Source organism: Caloenas nicobarica, chromosome 1 (assembly GCF_036013445.1).
Source record: "Caloenas nicobarica isolate bCalNic1 chromosome 1, bCalNic1.hap1, whole genome shotgun sequence".
Taxonomy (NCBI): Eukaryota; Metazoa; Chordata; class Aves; order Columbiformes; family Columbidae; genus Caloenas; species Caloenas nicobarica.
The window spans coordinates 41,886,269-41,900,782 of NC_088245.1; the positions used below are offsets into that span (position 1 = coordinate 41,886,269).

The 14,514-nt window shown below is 43.3% G+C and overlaps 1 protein-coding gene across 5 annotated transcripts in view; it reads right to left on the bottom strand.

Moving 5' to 3' along the window:
- Positions 1–3,772: 3,772 nt before the first annotated feature.
- TCF20 (transcription factor 20) overlaps positions 3,773–14,514 on the bottom strand; it is a 132,715-nt gene continuing 121,973 nt past the window's right edge. For 4 of the 5 annotated variants that reach the window (XM_065658535.1, XM_065658562.1, XM_065658524.1 and 1 more), the window contains 3 exons: positions 13,120–13,169; positions 10,070–10,197; positions 3,773–5,896 (listed from right to left, as the gene is read on the bottom strand). In XM_065658535.1, the coding sequence (XP_065514607.1) occupies positions 10,114–10,197; positions 13,120–13,169 (134 nt within the window). In that variant the 3' untranslated portion in view covers positions 3,773–5,896; positions 10,070–10,113. The remainder of the gene's footprint in view (positions 5,897–10,069; positions 10,198–13,119; positions 13,170–14,514) is intronic. The other variant, XM_065658554.1, reaches the window with a different exon arrangement.

A 14,514-nucleotide genomic window follows, 5' to 3' on the forward strand; every position in this document is an offset into this window, starting at 1 on the left:
CTGCGAGGCTTTTCTTATTTGTAAGGCACTTTGACACCAGCTGATTAAAAAGTGCATGACAAGAAGCAGATAGTTATGCCCCACAATCCAGGTCCAATATCTATTCAAGGTAATTCCAACAGTCCCCAAAATAATCTACAATTTTAAAGAATCTAATGCTTCCACCCCTCTTCTGAGAGGGAAACGCAGCTCAGGTGCAGGAGCTCAGGTGGAAATCCTATTAAGTTTTCCTAATACAAATGCTATAAAACATACAGACTTTTCCCTTTTTAATATAACCATTAGATGTGGTGACATTTCTGTGATAAATTGGTTTCATCTTACAGCTCTCTCACTATACAGTGCAGACTTATCCTTACAACACTACACTTATCTTTAGTGTAAATGCAGAGCACCTCCCAGCTCCTTCCCTGAACATTTCTCTGCCACTTTTTGCTGCTCCCCACTAACAGATGTGGCACTGAAAATCGGTGATTTCAATAAAACTCAGAAAACCATTGTCACAATATACCTCAAAGTCAGGGAGCACTGACCTCCAAACCCACTGCAACCTCCCAGTCTGGCTGCTCAGCATCTCCCAGTTTGGCTGTTCAGCAGCTCCAGTTCCAGCCCAAAAGCCACTAATGTAAAGCAGGTAGTATTTGCAGATGACCTGGATGTGTAGTACGTGCACACAGGTTTCAACATGCAGACGAGTACACAGTCAGTCTGCATCCTGATCCCCAGTGGGAGCGGAAGATTTCCTTCACAGAAGGTTTGCTATGAGCTAGAAGAGTATTTTTCTTTTTCAGGCTTATTTGGATGGGAGATAACACTCTCTATGGCCGCTAAGAAATATCGGCATTTCTAAAGCTGGCCAGGTAAGATCAAAAACCTGAAACCATCACATTCAAACTGAGTTAAGCAAGAAATTACATGAAACTTCTAGAGGATGAGGAGGAAAGGGAAGCAATCTTGGCGCTCAGTATAGCCCCATGGAAGAAGCCAGCACACAGCAACGCCTTCCCTCTAATTCCCTTCTTTAGAGCTATGAGTCCCACTTAAGAAGATAAATCCTACAAAAAGACCCTGTAACCAGCACTCTGTTCACTTTTCAGCGGGATGACAGAGCGAGCCTTTTGGATCTGACCAAAACTATAGGCAGAGCAAAAAATTAAACACGTATAATGACAGGCACCGTTTCACTGACCTTTATGCTGTAAGGAAAACCACATACTTTCCTTCACAGCTTCACATAATAATTGCTGGCTGGATAGCACAGGTCAGTTTGGGAGCTGGCAGTGCAGGGTATCTGTGTGGGGGTGATTTTTCAGTGATGTGCAATAGCCAAACTCTCTTTAGCACGCAGCAATGCCACAAAGTACCAGAAATTTACTGGTCTCCCACCATTTTCTAATAACTACTTTTGCCCTCTACTTTTATCGACTAAATTCTCCAACTCACAATATACTGCAGTAGCTCTATCTTAACAAAAAAAAAAGGCAACAATCATAAACAAAAAAAGCAAAACCACCATAAAAACCCCTCAAACCCGACAAAACCAAACACGTTAGAAATATTCCCCAGCCAAACAAGAATATAATCTGTTTCACAACAGAAAGATTTCTAACCCAAACCTAAGGTTGTAACTACACTTTCAACTTCTCACAGGCGAGTCAGCAGAACCACAAAATATTCGTCACGTCTTTATATTTTCTAGATCTGTAACTGAACCTGGGTTACCTATACTATGTTTTCACACAACTTTTAATCACTAAAAAAAAAAAATCCAGACCATTGATGATTTATTCATCCTCAGATATCCTGTTCCACTTCCAAAGGTCTGGTATTTAAACTCAATTCTCTGTATTTTCAGATAGAGTACAGTCCTTCTGATAAGCCAGGGACCAGGTCAGACGAATCAGTTCTGTGGCGCTCTGCCAAGGATTTCTACCATGTCCAGGACAACCACTGCACTCAAGATGGTGTAGGTAATTCCTCATGTAGTAACACTGCTATTAGGCATGAAAATTTAGAAAGTTTATATTCAACTCAGCCCCAAAATGTTCTCCCTGTAACTGTACCAGTTTAATGAAAGGTATTGTCTTTCCTCACATATGTTCCAATGTATGTTACAGTTCATACTGCACGTTAAGCAGTCAAAATACCAGAGCTGTCATTCGGTTGCCCGTATCTTAACCATTTTTTTTTTAATGCACGTCCCAGCAAAAATGTTTTCGCTTAGCTTGGCATTAGCTGGACTCCATGAACTATATGTGCAACATTCCTTGGCAGAGGCTCTGCGTGAACGTTTTTTTTTACGTCAATACTTAGACATCGTGTTTGTCTTGTTCTAAGATGAATTCAAAAGGTTCAGGAACATCGCAACCCCACGTAAAATCCCCACTCGTGCCCGTGTGATACACACATTAGCAAGGATGGCCACCACCTCCTGCAGCGGCAGCTGGGACTGCTTTCTCCTGAGCTGCACAATCTCACTATAAACTCCAGAATAGTCTGTGCCTTGCAAGTGTAGATTTCACATGCAATAAAAAAATCCATGATGAATCTATCAATCGGCAGCTCCTGATAGCACGATATGCTTGCTGTACATATCCCAGGGCCTCCATCAGTTCCTGTATCCTCATCTCCAGCTGAAAACTGATCTGCTTGTTATCGATAGACATCCTTTGCACATTGGAGCCATTGCAAATTCTTTATGGAAAAACGGCATATTTTTCTTTGCCCTTGATTTGACTCGCATTCGTTGTTGGAGTTTCCTTTTTAAATGGCCACCATGCACTTTGGAAACGCTGTTAAACCATCACGTACGTTTCTCAGCAAACCGGTGTCTCTTTCCTTTCAGAGATCCTGATGGGAGCTGGTGTGGAGAAACACTTTGGAAATGAGATGCCTTATCCAAACCCTCATTAGTGCGTTCCTCATCAAACAGGTAATTCCCAGGTGGCCAGCGGGCCGCTCATTTTCTTCTTTACACAATCTCCGTGTTTTAATGTCCTGCTGCAGGTCATTTCTGCTCCACAAATTCTAAATGAGCCAAGATTGCCAAACCTTTTCCTTCCAATTCTGGGATATCCATAATATCAAGCTGTTAATTGCTTTTGCACAGCAGAGCCAGTAAAAATGTTGTACAATGGCTTTTAGAATCCACTTTGTATCTTCTCAGCCAAAATAGATTTTTATTTCCAAATGGATTCTGTGACTGCTCTGGATTGTTTCCAGGTTCTCCCACATTGTTTTAGGTTCCTCCTGGGCTGGTTTTAGAGAATCACGGCAGCTCTGGTTTCTGTAAAGACTTGGTGACCAGCAAAGTCGACCAGCTTGCAAGACCTCTCTCGACTAGAGAGCATAGCCCTTACCTCCGACAGCAGTGCTGACGAGGGGTGAAGCAGCAGCTGCTTTGAAGGGTTTTAAGCACTTCCCACTGAGAAATATTTCTCATGGAGTCAAACGTGGTACCATCGATTTATTTGCTCTACATGACATCCGCTAATTTCCAACCACGGTGCACGAGGAGCTAGTGAATCTCCACAACTGCCATGAGCACCCACAAGGAAAACCTCCCGGATTCCCTCCCAGCTTCCCCAAAAACCTTCTCCCTCTGCTGCGTGACACCACCCCGAGGAGCTGGCAGTGTCAAATTCAGCAGTTTCACCACACCGTCCTCTGCTGTAGTACTACAAAGTGGATTCTTCACCCACATAAATCAATGCAGTAAGTCCTTTTTTTTTTTTTTCTCCAGAACAGGTAGAATAGAACAGACACTAGGAAAAAAAAAAAAAAACCAATTTTTATTCAGTTGAAAAGAAGTCATTTACTCAATCACATTAACTATGCTAAAAATGATTTTTTTTTTTTCTGACTACACCAGCAGTTAAATATTTTCAGCACCAATTCAGGACACATTAGTGACATTTATCACAACAGGTCTATTTCTTAATGTAGAAGGACATACTAACTTCAGTAGCTGCTACTGGGAAAGGAGTAAGCAGAAGACTGCCCTTTCTTTCCAAATACTTATCCGTGACGAGTAGCAACTTCTAGAAATAAATAACTGCCAAATTATCTCCCAAATCTTTAAATCGATCTTTTAAAAATAGAGTTAAAATAGATATCTTAATATGAGCTATCATAGATTTTATTTTTTTATGTGCTGAATACTCCAAAATGCAAGCAGTTGAGCAAGCATCCAGTACATAACTTTTTAAAATAGTTCTTCCCTCCCCACAATATCACCCCCGTTTTTTGATCCAAGTCATGCTGGTTAGATCCCTCTCTCTGGTGACTTCCCAGTAAACACCACATTGTTTGATATCGCTAGGATATGCTACCATCCAATGAGTGACACAAGCCAGCAACCCGGTGAAATACCACCAGCTCACAGGAACGGAAAATTCATCCAGTCACTGGCTTGTTATCTCTGAACATCAAACAAATCCTAAGCTTTAATTTTGAAAAGCTTTTGTGGTCTTCCTCTTGCTGGGCCAGTTCAGAAGGTCATCACTGAAGGCAGAACTGATGAAGGCAAAGAAACCAAAAAGCAGCAGATAGTACTCTCTCTCTGTCCTTTTAAACAAATCAAGTTCGCACAAAACAAAAGGAGACAAGGTTAAAATGAAGTTTATTAGTTTTTTTGGTTTTTTTAAGCTTTTTTTATATAAAACTGTTTGTGAAACAGCTATTTTATTCCCATGGCAGAGTGACCCCTGAAAGATGCACTAACCCCTTTCTTAAGGCCTTAACAAGAAAAAAAAAAAAAAAGTTGCTGTTGTTCCTTAAACCCAAATGTTTTAAAATTACATAATTTACAAAAAAAACAAAACAAAAAAACCCAAACCAAAACAAAACCAAAACACTCCAAATAACCACATAGTGTAGGCTGTTCCACCGACATTCCCTCTTCCTGCCTTAGGAAAAGCAAAACATAAAATAAAAAAAGGGCTAAGTGGATTTTCCTGATCAGTTTGAAGATACCTTGACTCCACCAACATTCAGACTTCCTTTCCAATTCCCCAATCTGGCAGGCAAACCACATCTTCCTCTCACCTGCCCTCAAAACTGAAGGCAGCTTCTTGGAATGATGTGGGGGCGCGTGTTGTTGCCACAAAAGGCAGATATTCCCTTTTCCCTCGTGTGGTACAGACATTCCCACCCGAACAAGGTATACGGGATCTAGCAAGCAGCAGCTACCTCTTACTTCACAAGTCTCATGACCTAAGAGTCTTCAGATGTTTTTCAAGCTTCCACTATTGATTCTATAGTGTTTCTCAAAAATTACACCCCATCACCTGCAACCATCCAAGCCTTCCTCCCACACCCTAAAAACAATTTAGCATTACTTTGTTTGCCTTTTAAAACTGAAGTTCCTTGGAAGTTGTGAGAAAGAAAGCAAGAGGAGGGGAGACAAGTCCTGTCTGGAGCACTCCCAGTTCCACTGTTCTTTCCCACAAAGTGTTGGGCTCCACGAGCCTTGCTTTGATCGTGGATTTAATATTTCCTTTAGCTACAGTTTTATTTTTTAATTTGTATGGGTTTTTGTTAAATTTAATCAAAAGCATCAAAAGGGATATAGCGCACCTTTCATTTAAAACAAAGTCTTTCAAGACTAAAAAATAGATCTTTATATATATATATATTTATCCCTCCCTCTTTAATTCCCCCCACCTGTTTCCTTTTTCCCCCTCCCCTTCCCACTGTCACTATGGAGATTGTGTCCATGGAAACAGCTGGTTCAGACTCCTTGGTCAGGTTCTGTGATGTCATCAGTCTTGAGTGTGATGTAAGAATTTATGAAGTGCTGGCATTGGCAGGCACGTCGAGAGGGGGCATGGCTGCACAGTGGGAGAGATTCCATTCAGTCGCGAATGTCCACCGCTTTTTATCTCAACAGCCTAACCTGAAAAACAAAGCGAAATGGTAACATTGGGATGGTTCCTTCCCTTCAGGCTTCAGAGGAACCCGCTCAGCAGCCCACTGCAGCAGTAACACCAAGAGCTCTTTCGTTTCGGGGACTGAAAAGGGATGGAAGCACAACAGTAACAGTTCATAAAAGCAAATCCATGTGATAAAAACAACTAGTTTAACAACCAGCAGAAAATTAAATGAGCCCGGCTACAGAGGAGGTCCAGGACGACAGGACAACCTGTGCCAGGAGAATGGCATGGCACTCACAGAACTGCTGCCTTCAGCAGCCACAAAGGAGCTCGTTTGCCTCATGTTCACTCCTTATCTTGACTGAGAGAACCGGAAACAGAGAGGCCAAGCACATTCCAATGCGATGGCAGTTTCGGTGTTGCCACGCTGCCCCTCAGGGACTGGAACCAAGTATTTTGATCCAGGTCACCAGGCCACCATCCGACAGTGGTTTCCAGTGAATATGTAGCAGACAGTGAAGCAGGTATCAAAATTACAGGAGTCCAACCGCAGGAACAAATTTGGGAAATGGCTGGATTTCACAAACTAAAGTTCAAGCTGCAGTTAAACTAATCGGAGGGCAGGTGGTATTTCTTTCTCTTGCTTGTTTGTTCTAATTGCCAGATGATGCTGGTGGTGACAGTTCATGGAAGGACTAAGCTTCTGATGTCTTTCAAGACAAATGTGGAAGTGTCCAAGTGCTTGGCACGCTCATTCTCTCTGTCCAGAAATTCTCTGAGGTGAGAAAACTAACTTCAGGAGTTTGCTAAGTTGATGGAGGCTCAGTTCAAAAGAGAAAGTGCACACAAAGTTAAAATTTCATTTCTCTAAGGCATGGTTCTCATTCTTAATCTGCACAGCTGAGAAAGCAAAACTTGAAATAATATATTCCTTTCTTCCCTTCTCCCATAACACAAGTGACTCCACAAGCAATTTGTTTATTTAGTAAGGTTAACCCTTTGATAGAACATATAAATCCCACCCCACCAGTTAGTGAGCTTGGGAAAAGGAAAAAAAAAAAAAAAGCTCGCAACATAAGCAACACATATGGAAAACAGTTAATGGCATTAGAGGTGTGGCTAGGAACCAAGTAACACCCATGTTCATTCATAGCTGGCAATTAAACTCCAGGAAGCCTAACAAAGTGCGACACAGAAGTCAGTGCTGTTCTGACTATCGGCACACCGATTAGGTGACACCCCAGCAAGCCAACCTCCTGGCTGCACGTACCCCCGTGGTGCAGGGGGGTCACGATAGGAACCAAGAGCCAGGCGAGCACGTGTGACAAACAGCGGGAACGCCACGGAGCAGCAGCTACGGAGGAAGGAGGGAGGTTCCTGGAAAGCTCAGGCAGCCGACCTTTGCGGGGTTCATTACTGTGCAACCGTGAGCCCTCGCCAGAGGAGCGTCAAGGCTGCGTTGCTGCCTCTGGCTCCTGTACAACTGCAGCTCGGCTGTGCCTGGAATCGGTCCAGAGCGTGAGGCGCTGGCTCTGCAAGGAAACAGGCTCCCCGCACAGAGAGAGTCCAGCCCTGTGCCTGGACACGGTCCAGAGCACCAGACTCGCTCTCCAGATCTGGACTGGATCCAAATGTTCTAGAGGCAACTGGCTCAGGCAGAGAGAAGCAACAGAGACAGAATACACTGACTTGCCTGGATGCTATCCAACATGCAGGGTTGTTCTTCACTTGCTGGGCCCAGGAGTGAACCAGGACTAAACCAGCCCAACGATCTAACAGCTGAATACCCATTCTGTCTTACAGTAAGGGCATTGGAAGCACAGCTCCTGTACTACCAGGACTGCTACAGAATTCCTCTATACTTCTTTAATTACCACAGTAATGAAGCAATTTTTTAACTATTACCTTTTTAGATAACTGGGTCTTTTAGATTTACATGTTTTTGACTTCGGGATTCAAGGTCAGGCTGGAGAACATCTTTAAGACACTCTCAGCAACAAAAGGGGGAGACTAAATAGGACCTTCGGATAAGAACTACTTGACACAGAAGTGGATTTGGAAAGAAATGATGCCTTACAGAGATGTCTAGAGCACACAATGAACATGATAGAGAGATTCATGGTACAGACTGAAGCACAGGAGGTTACATCTGAATATGAGGAGAAACCTCTTTACTCTGAGGGTGCCAGAGCACTGGAACAGGCTGCCCAGGGAGGTTGTGGAGTCTCCTTCCCTGGAGACATTCAAGACCCGCCTGGACACATTCCTGTGCGATCTGCTCTGGGTGAACCTGCTTTAGCAGGTGGGTTGGACTGGATGATCTCCAGAGGTCCCTTCCAACCCCAACCATTCTGTGATTCCACAGCCTGCAAAGTCTTAAGCCAATACATTCCTATGTTATATTGAAAGAAAGTTAGTGTTGACTATAACGGAGGAAACAAAGCTGTGTAAAGGTCTCTGGGACTCAGCAATGTTCACCAGCATCTTAAAGAAACAGCCCAGAAAAACATAACTGGGAAGACTACAGTTGCAGCAGATGCCTCGTGAGACCATCATCCTGTTTTAACATTATGAATTGTATTGCTTTTTACACTTCAAGAGAAAAGCTTGAAAGAATCCCAATGACCTTTACCATGAAAGGAAAAAGTTACTCAGATAATCAACTTTAAATACTGTTAGCATGGTAACTGTTTTAACAACGCTCCAAAGCCAAGAAAGAATGCTGTTAAAAATGAAAAATCACAGAACACAGCAGAGCTAAACCAAGTCAACAGTCAGTCTACAAAGTGTTTACATGAAAGACTACCTGTCTTCTGCTACCGCACTAAAAATCAGAAGTCTCTGATTAATCTCTCCTCCTTCACAGAAAACACCATTAAAAGCACTTTACAATTACTTAACTCAAGAAACAGGTAAGGTTTTAAGGTAAGAGAGGTGCCTGGGAAGCAAGGAGATGGCAGTGAAGGAAGGGGATTGTTATCATCAGCTCAGAGAACAGACATCAAAGAGCAACTTCATCTGCATGATTGCAAGAAAAAGAGAAGCAACTAGCTTGAGTGAGAAATGCAACTCAGCAGGAAAACGAAGGCAAGAGACCTTCTTGGGCTGCAGTTTACGGGAAAGGGTGCCAACAAATATTAATTTGAAACTAAAAACATACTGCATTTAGATATCCCTGTTGCCACCAAATGGTAATACTCTTGGTGGAAACGAAATAAGAAATCCCAACCTCATCCCATTCCCCAGGTGCTAACTCCCACCTCTGCGCTCCTCCCTCGTGCCAGGGTATTTGCCCACAGAGTGAACCAGATTAGGAAAATGACCCAACTCAGACGCTAATGTGACAAAATGTAGTTTCAGCCAAATGGAACTCCCTGCCAAGTTCACACGTGGCTGCATGAACAGTGGGAGCGGACAAAGGAGGCGGCAGGAAGGGAGAGCAGCCGGGGCGCTGGGGCTGGAGCACAACTGCTGTTTCCCACAGACTTCCAGCAACCACAGCCCAGCCTGGGTCCAGAGCGAGGGGAGACAAGGGACCAGAGCAAACACTACGAGCTTGTGAAATTACGGCCACTTGTGGATACAGTTCCACGTTCTATCACCCACGTCTGTTTGCAAAACAGAGGAAAATGCTGCTCTGAAAGGAACGTAATGGGCTCTCAATAAGATTATTTTACTTATCCCTGTCTTTGCATTTCCAGAAAAAGTGGGAATCAAGATTACAATAATCTTGAACTTATCAGTATTATTAACTCTTTCTTACCTAACAAAATCTAAGAGACTGATTAATTTATTTATTTATCCAGAAGCTTACTATTAACTACTCTAAGACTCATGGAAAAAAACTTTCAGATCCTCATGGACATGATCACGGCAATATGAAAGGAGATTTCTGCCAACTGGTTTAGCTGGGAGAGTAATCAGGCAGTTGTAACAGCTAACAAGTTTTTGCCCCTTACCGCTAAACAGAAGAACTGCTGCGGAAATACAAAAAAAAGAAAAAAGTAAAGTTGCTAGTCTGAACAGAATGGCAGCAGGGGGAGAAAAAAAAAAGAAAATAAAAAAAGAAACAGTTATTACAAGTTTTCTGAATATACACGAGGGCACCTTGATTTCTCATAGCAATGGGGAAGGTGCTGGAGGTTAAGGAGCCACAGAAGGCAGCAGGTGGAAACAGGAAACTCTCCCCAACTCACCTGTGCTTGCTTTTATTTCCATTCCCAGGTGTACACTTCCCCCCTCACCCCCGCTCCGACTGCTCTGTGCTGAGGCTGCCTTTCACCATCTTGTTCTGCAAGGAGGGAAGAGAGCAAGGAAGGAGGGGCTGACAGACCAGCAAGCCAAAAGGAGGAGGAAAAAGAAAAAGAGGGAGGAAAGGAAGACAGGGGTAGGGAAAGTGAACATACAGGAAGCGAGAGAGAGAAAGAGAAGTCAGTATTGGAACCAGACATAGGTTTTTCAGACAGAGTTTTCCCTGTGACAAAAGCAGGCAATTCTGCAAAAGTAAAGAGTTTGGTATATGAAAGCCTGGTTAATTTTAAGAAAAACAGAATTTAATGCAGAAAGGTAGAACAAGCTGAGAAACATCACTTAAAACTACCCCACAGATGGCTTAAGACAATCTAAGACTGCAGTGCCACCAAAAGGTGAGGTATCCCATCCCCTTTATACCCTCCTCAGTGCCTCAGCATCCTCATCAGTTCTGTTGCAACAGCACTTGCTGTGCTGCACGCAGCCAGCCAGATTTGCGAGAGGAAGCTAACCCTTCGAAAGATGATTAGTTTTCAGGGCAGCGTATTCCCTGTGATAAAAGCTGCTATTTTGCAAAAGTAGCACATTCCGGATATGGATGGGTGAAGCATCGATGCTGACAGAAGGAAATGGGAAAGCTTGCTGGGGAGCACGGGGAAAGGCAGGACCCATCCCCATCCCTCTGGACATAGCTTGCTTATGCCTCAAGTGTCAAGCGCAGTTAATGAGGCAAGAAGCACCTTTGCTCTCCAGGAGCCACTTACTATGATGAGATGCATTTGCCGATGACTGAAAAAGGATAAGAGGCACTATGCTGGGGGACTTAGCACAGAAGAACGAGGTACTAGACAGCTACTAATTAGCTACTAATGTTAAACTGGTGCTACCTAAAAGCATAGTTTTAAATGGCCTAATCTAAAGTCTTCCTTCCTCTCAATTGCTCATGTTCATGTCATGCAAAAAACTGATGCAATTTGTTCTCTGGTCACTCCAGAGCGATGGTTTTCAACCCTGCTGCTTCGCGGCTGGCTGGAACTCCCCTTCCCGGCCACTCCAGTGGAAGGAGCAGGGAGATCCAAGTGTGCCCTGCAGAAGGATTTGGAACAAACCAGTAATGATCAGTGAATCACCGGGCAAGGGCAGAGTCACAGCCAAGCGAAGAAAACTCTGCTTGACTTCCACCAAATGATTCATGTCTTTACTAAGCAAAAGCCAACAAACTTCGGTGTCAAAGGAAGGCTGCTGGTGTTGAATTTCCATTTTCGACGCAACACAGAAAATTATCTGCAGTGGGATAGTTTTGAATAAAATTCAAAATTTTATTGCCTCATGAAGTACCTTTATCAACTTAATTGGCAGCTTTCCCCCTCCTGCCCCACAAGACTACTTTAGAAACCAATGTGCCTGCTCAGTATGTTCTCCAAGAGTATAATCCTCTGTAAAATGGTTGTTTCCTTTCACAGTTTGACCACCATCACTGAAAGCACTTATGTACAGCAGCAGTGACCCAAGTCAGCCATGAAAAGCTTTAACATTGTGTTTCCCTGCAATATTTCAGACAATGGGCAGCAAAAATAAAACAGCCTTGCTACTCTCTTCAGTCAAATACCCAAAGTTAGGCAGCGGGTGGCACTCGGGTAGTTGCATTCCACAGTAAAGGAAGCTCATCCTTCGTGATTCTGTTTGGCAAGATCTGCAGTCTTGTGTAGCATTAACACATCAATTTAAGCTTGCTGCACATGTTCAACACTATTCCGCAATTGTGTGGAATAATTTATTTTCTTTTATATGATGAAAAGTAGGCCAGTTCTGGATAACAGCCTGAATGTCCCCAGAATCTTCCAGCGCATTTTAAATACGTGTATATAAATACATCATATTGTGGTAGAACATCCAGAAAGGAACACGAGACTAATTCTTGTATGTTTACAAAAGGCAGATTAATGATAATCTGTGAAGACAAAAGACCACCAGATGTCAGTCTAATTCTAGACAGAGAAGAGATCTGCAGACAAGGGCTAAATGGAGACTAATCTCTGCTAGAAAGCAACCCAATTCTTTCTTCCCTATTATCATTTGCTTTCCATTATAAGCCATCCGCACTTGCACAATTCTTATTGCATCCAACTGGCCACAAGAATAGCCATTTTTTCTGGATATTTCTGAGTGTTTAGAACTGGAGGACTGGTATCCACAGCCTCCCTGAAATCTATCCTCCCTTATGGGCTGGGAGAGGCATTCCCAGCACTGTATCACATTGCTTACATGTAAAAGAGAGTATGCGCTGTCTGCCTTGTCTCCTCTTTCCACACAGACAGAGCAACAGCCATGCAGCTCTTAGCACCGCTGTGTCTGGAGGCCCCAGGGACATTCAGTAAAGGACATCCAAACGCTAGGCAGAAGCAGCATGCTGAATCCATCATCAAAAATCGAAAACAATGATGGGTCTTCAGAAGAGTCAAAGATCTGCAGAACAACTAAAGAGATATACTGAAGGCTGAGTGGTCAGACTCAGTCTAGTTAAGTACCACTAAACTAGAACAAGGTGTTTCGGGCACATGACATAGTCTAAATGCTCCCAAAAACTGCTCGAAACTTCTCCATGAGCCATTCTTCTTCCTCCCTGCATCCTCAGTAAATCCAAGGAGAAAAACCACTGCCAGTTTCAACGTAGCACATAAACAGAAACAGCGAGCAATGCACTGATTCTATCACAGAAGACAGGAAATGAAGCTGGGCTTTCTGAAGAGTCATCAAAAATCTAAAGAACAACAGAACGGATAGGGCGAAAACTTAAATTTATCATCTTAAACTCTCTGTATTCTTCTCAAGTCGATGTTTGCCCCCAGAATATACCACAAGCACACATCACAGAAGAATTCATCTAAAAGCATCTCTGGCTACAGATGTTATCAATGTATAAAATTACTAATCCAAATTTAGGTACCAGAAGAGGGCAGCAAAAACCAGGTCTAATCCAGGAGAGGATTCTTACCTTGTGCTTGGGGCACCTCACTGAGAAATTCTCTTCGTTTAGTAAACAATCTAGAGGAGGAGAAAACAGTAATTTATTACTTTTTTAATTAAAAAAACCCCCAAAACTTGAATAATACATCACATGTGTTAATCTTCCTTCACGGGTATATATTTTTCATTCAAAGATCTCTTACAACAATAGTATCTTATTAGCTGGTTCATCCCTCCCACCCCCAAACTTTTAGCAAATAAAATTACTAAACACTCCAAGCGACAATGGTGTCTGGATTACCAAGCCAAGTGCAAGCATTCCCAATCTCCTTGATCCTCTGTATAGGGTAAGAATGACAACAGCAAGTCTAAAAATCCTACACCCCAACCCCCTTCAGCTATTCCAGCCTTCCTTGCTACAGCAAAAGGAAGATGGACGCATTCATCCAATCCGAACAGATGATCTCTACGCTTTATACTTCATAGGAAAATAGTTGCCTTTCATCCTTACCCCAAGGCCCCACCAGCATCAGGGGGAGAAGGGGTGTGTGTCTCTAGGTATGGGTGTATATGACAGTTTATTTGCAAGCCCAAATCCTGGTGATCAGTTTACACTTTGACACTATGTCTGGTAGTCAGGTCACTCATGTTGCTTTTGGATCTGCTTCCATGATTTGTATATGTGAAACTTCTATGATCTAAGAAATAGCTTAATTAACGATTTAAACCTATTACAGAAAGCGGGGCACCTATGTAGAACTGCTTATTTAGGAACAAATTAAGCAATACTGTTGTTTGAAGAGCATTTCTTTAGTGGCTCTGGCAGTGTAGGTGTTGCTTTTCCTCCTGGACAGCACCTCTAAAGGATGCCGAGCCACAGCTCACAGAACTTCAGCACGGTGCCCACAACAGGAGCACCACTGCCCAGCTCTCCACCTTCCATTTGTGCCTTCCAGACACCCTGTATTTCACCCTCGCTGCCAAGTGGAAAAGCAGCGCTTTCCAGAGACAATTCAGTTGCCTCCCCCTGGCACCCCGACCTGCACCTCTCAACCTGCCCAAACTCCTGATGTTTTTCTCTCCCGTTGCCTCCCGCACGGAAGACGGGCTGACCGAGCACCATCACCACCTCAGCGTGACCGACACCGGGAGAATTCAGCCAGGTGCTTCTGACCTCCTCTCTGCTCCAACCTACCCGAAGAGCTAGCAAGTAAAGAAGCACAATGGTAAATAAAACGTGCTAATTTAAAATGCTCTTAAGTACGTAGCATAACCAGCGCTACCTGCTGTTTCAATCTGCTGGAAGAGTTTAGCAGACAGCAGGAGACCGCAACTAAAGCTTGAGGGAAAAGCTTTCTAGACACCCAAGCTTTGGCAGAGCATCCCTCTGCTATGAAACGCTTATGTTTCAACATGAATGCCT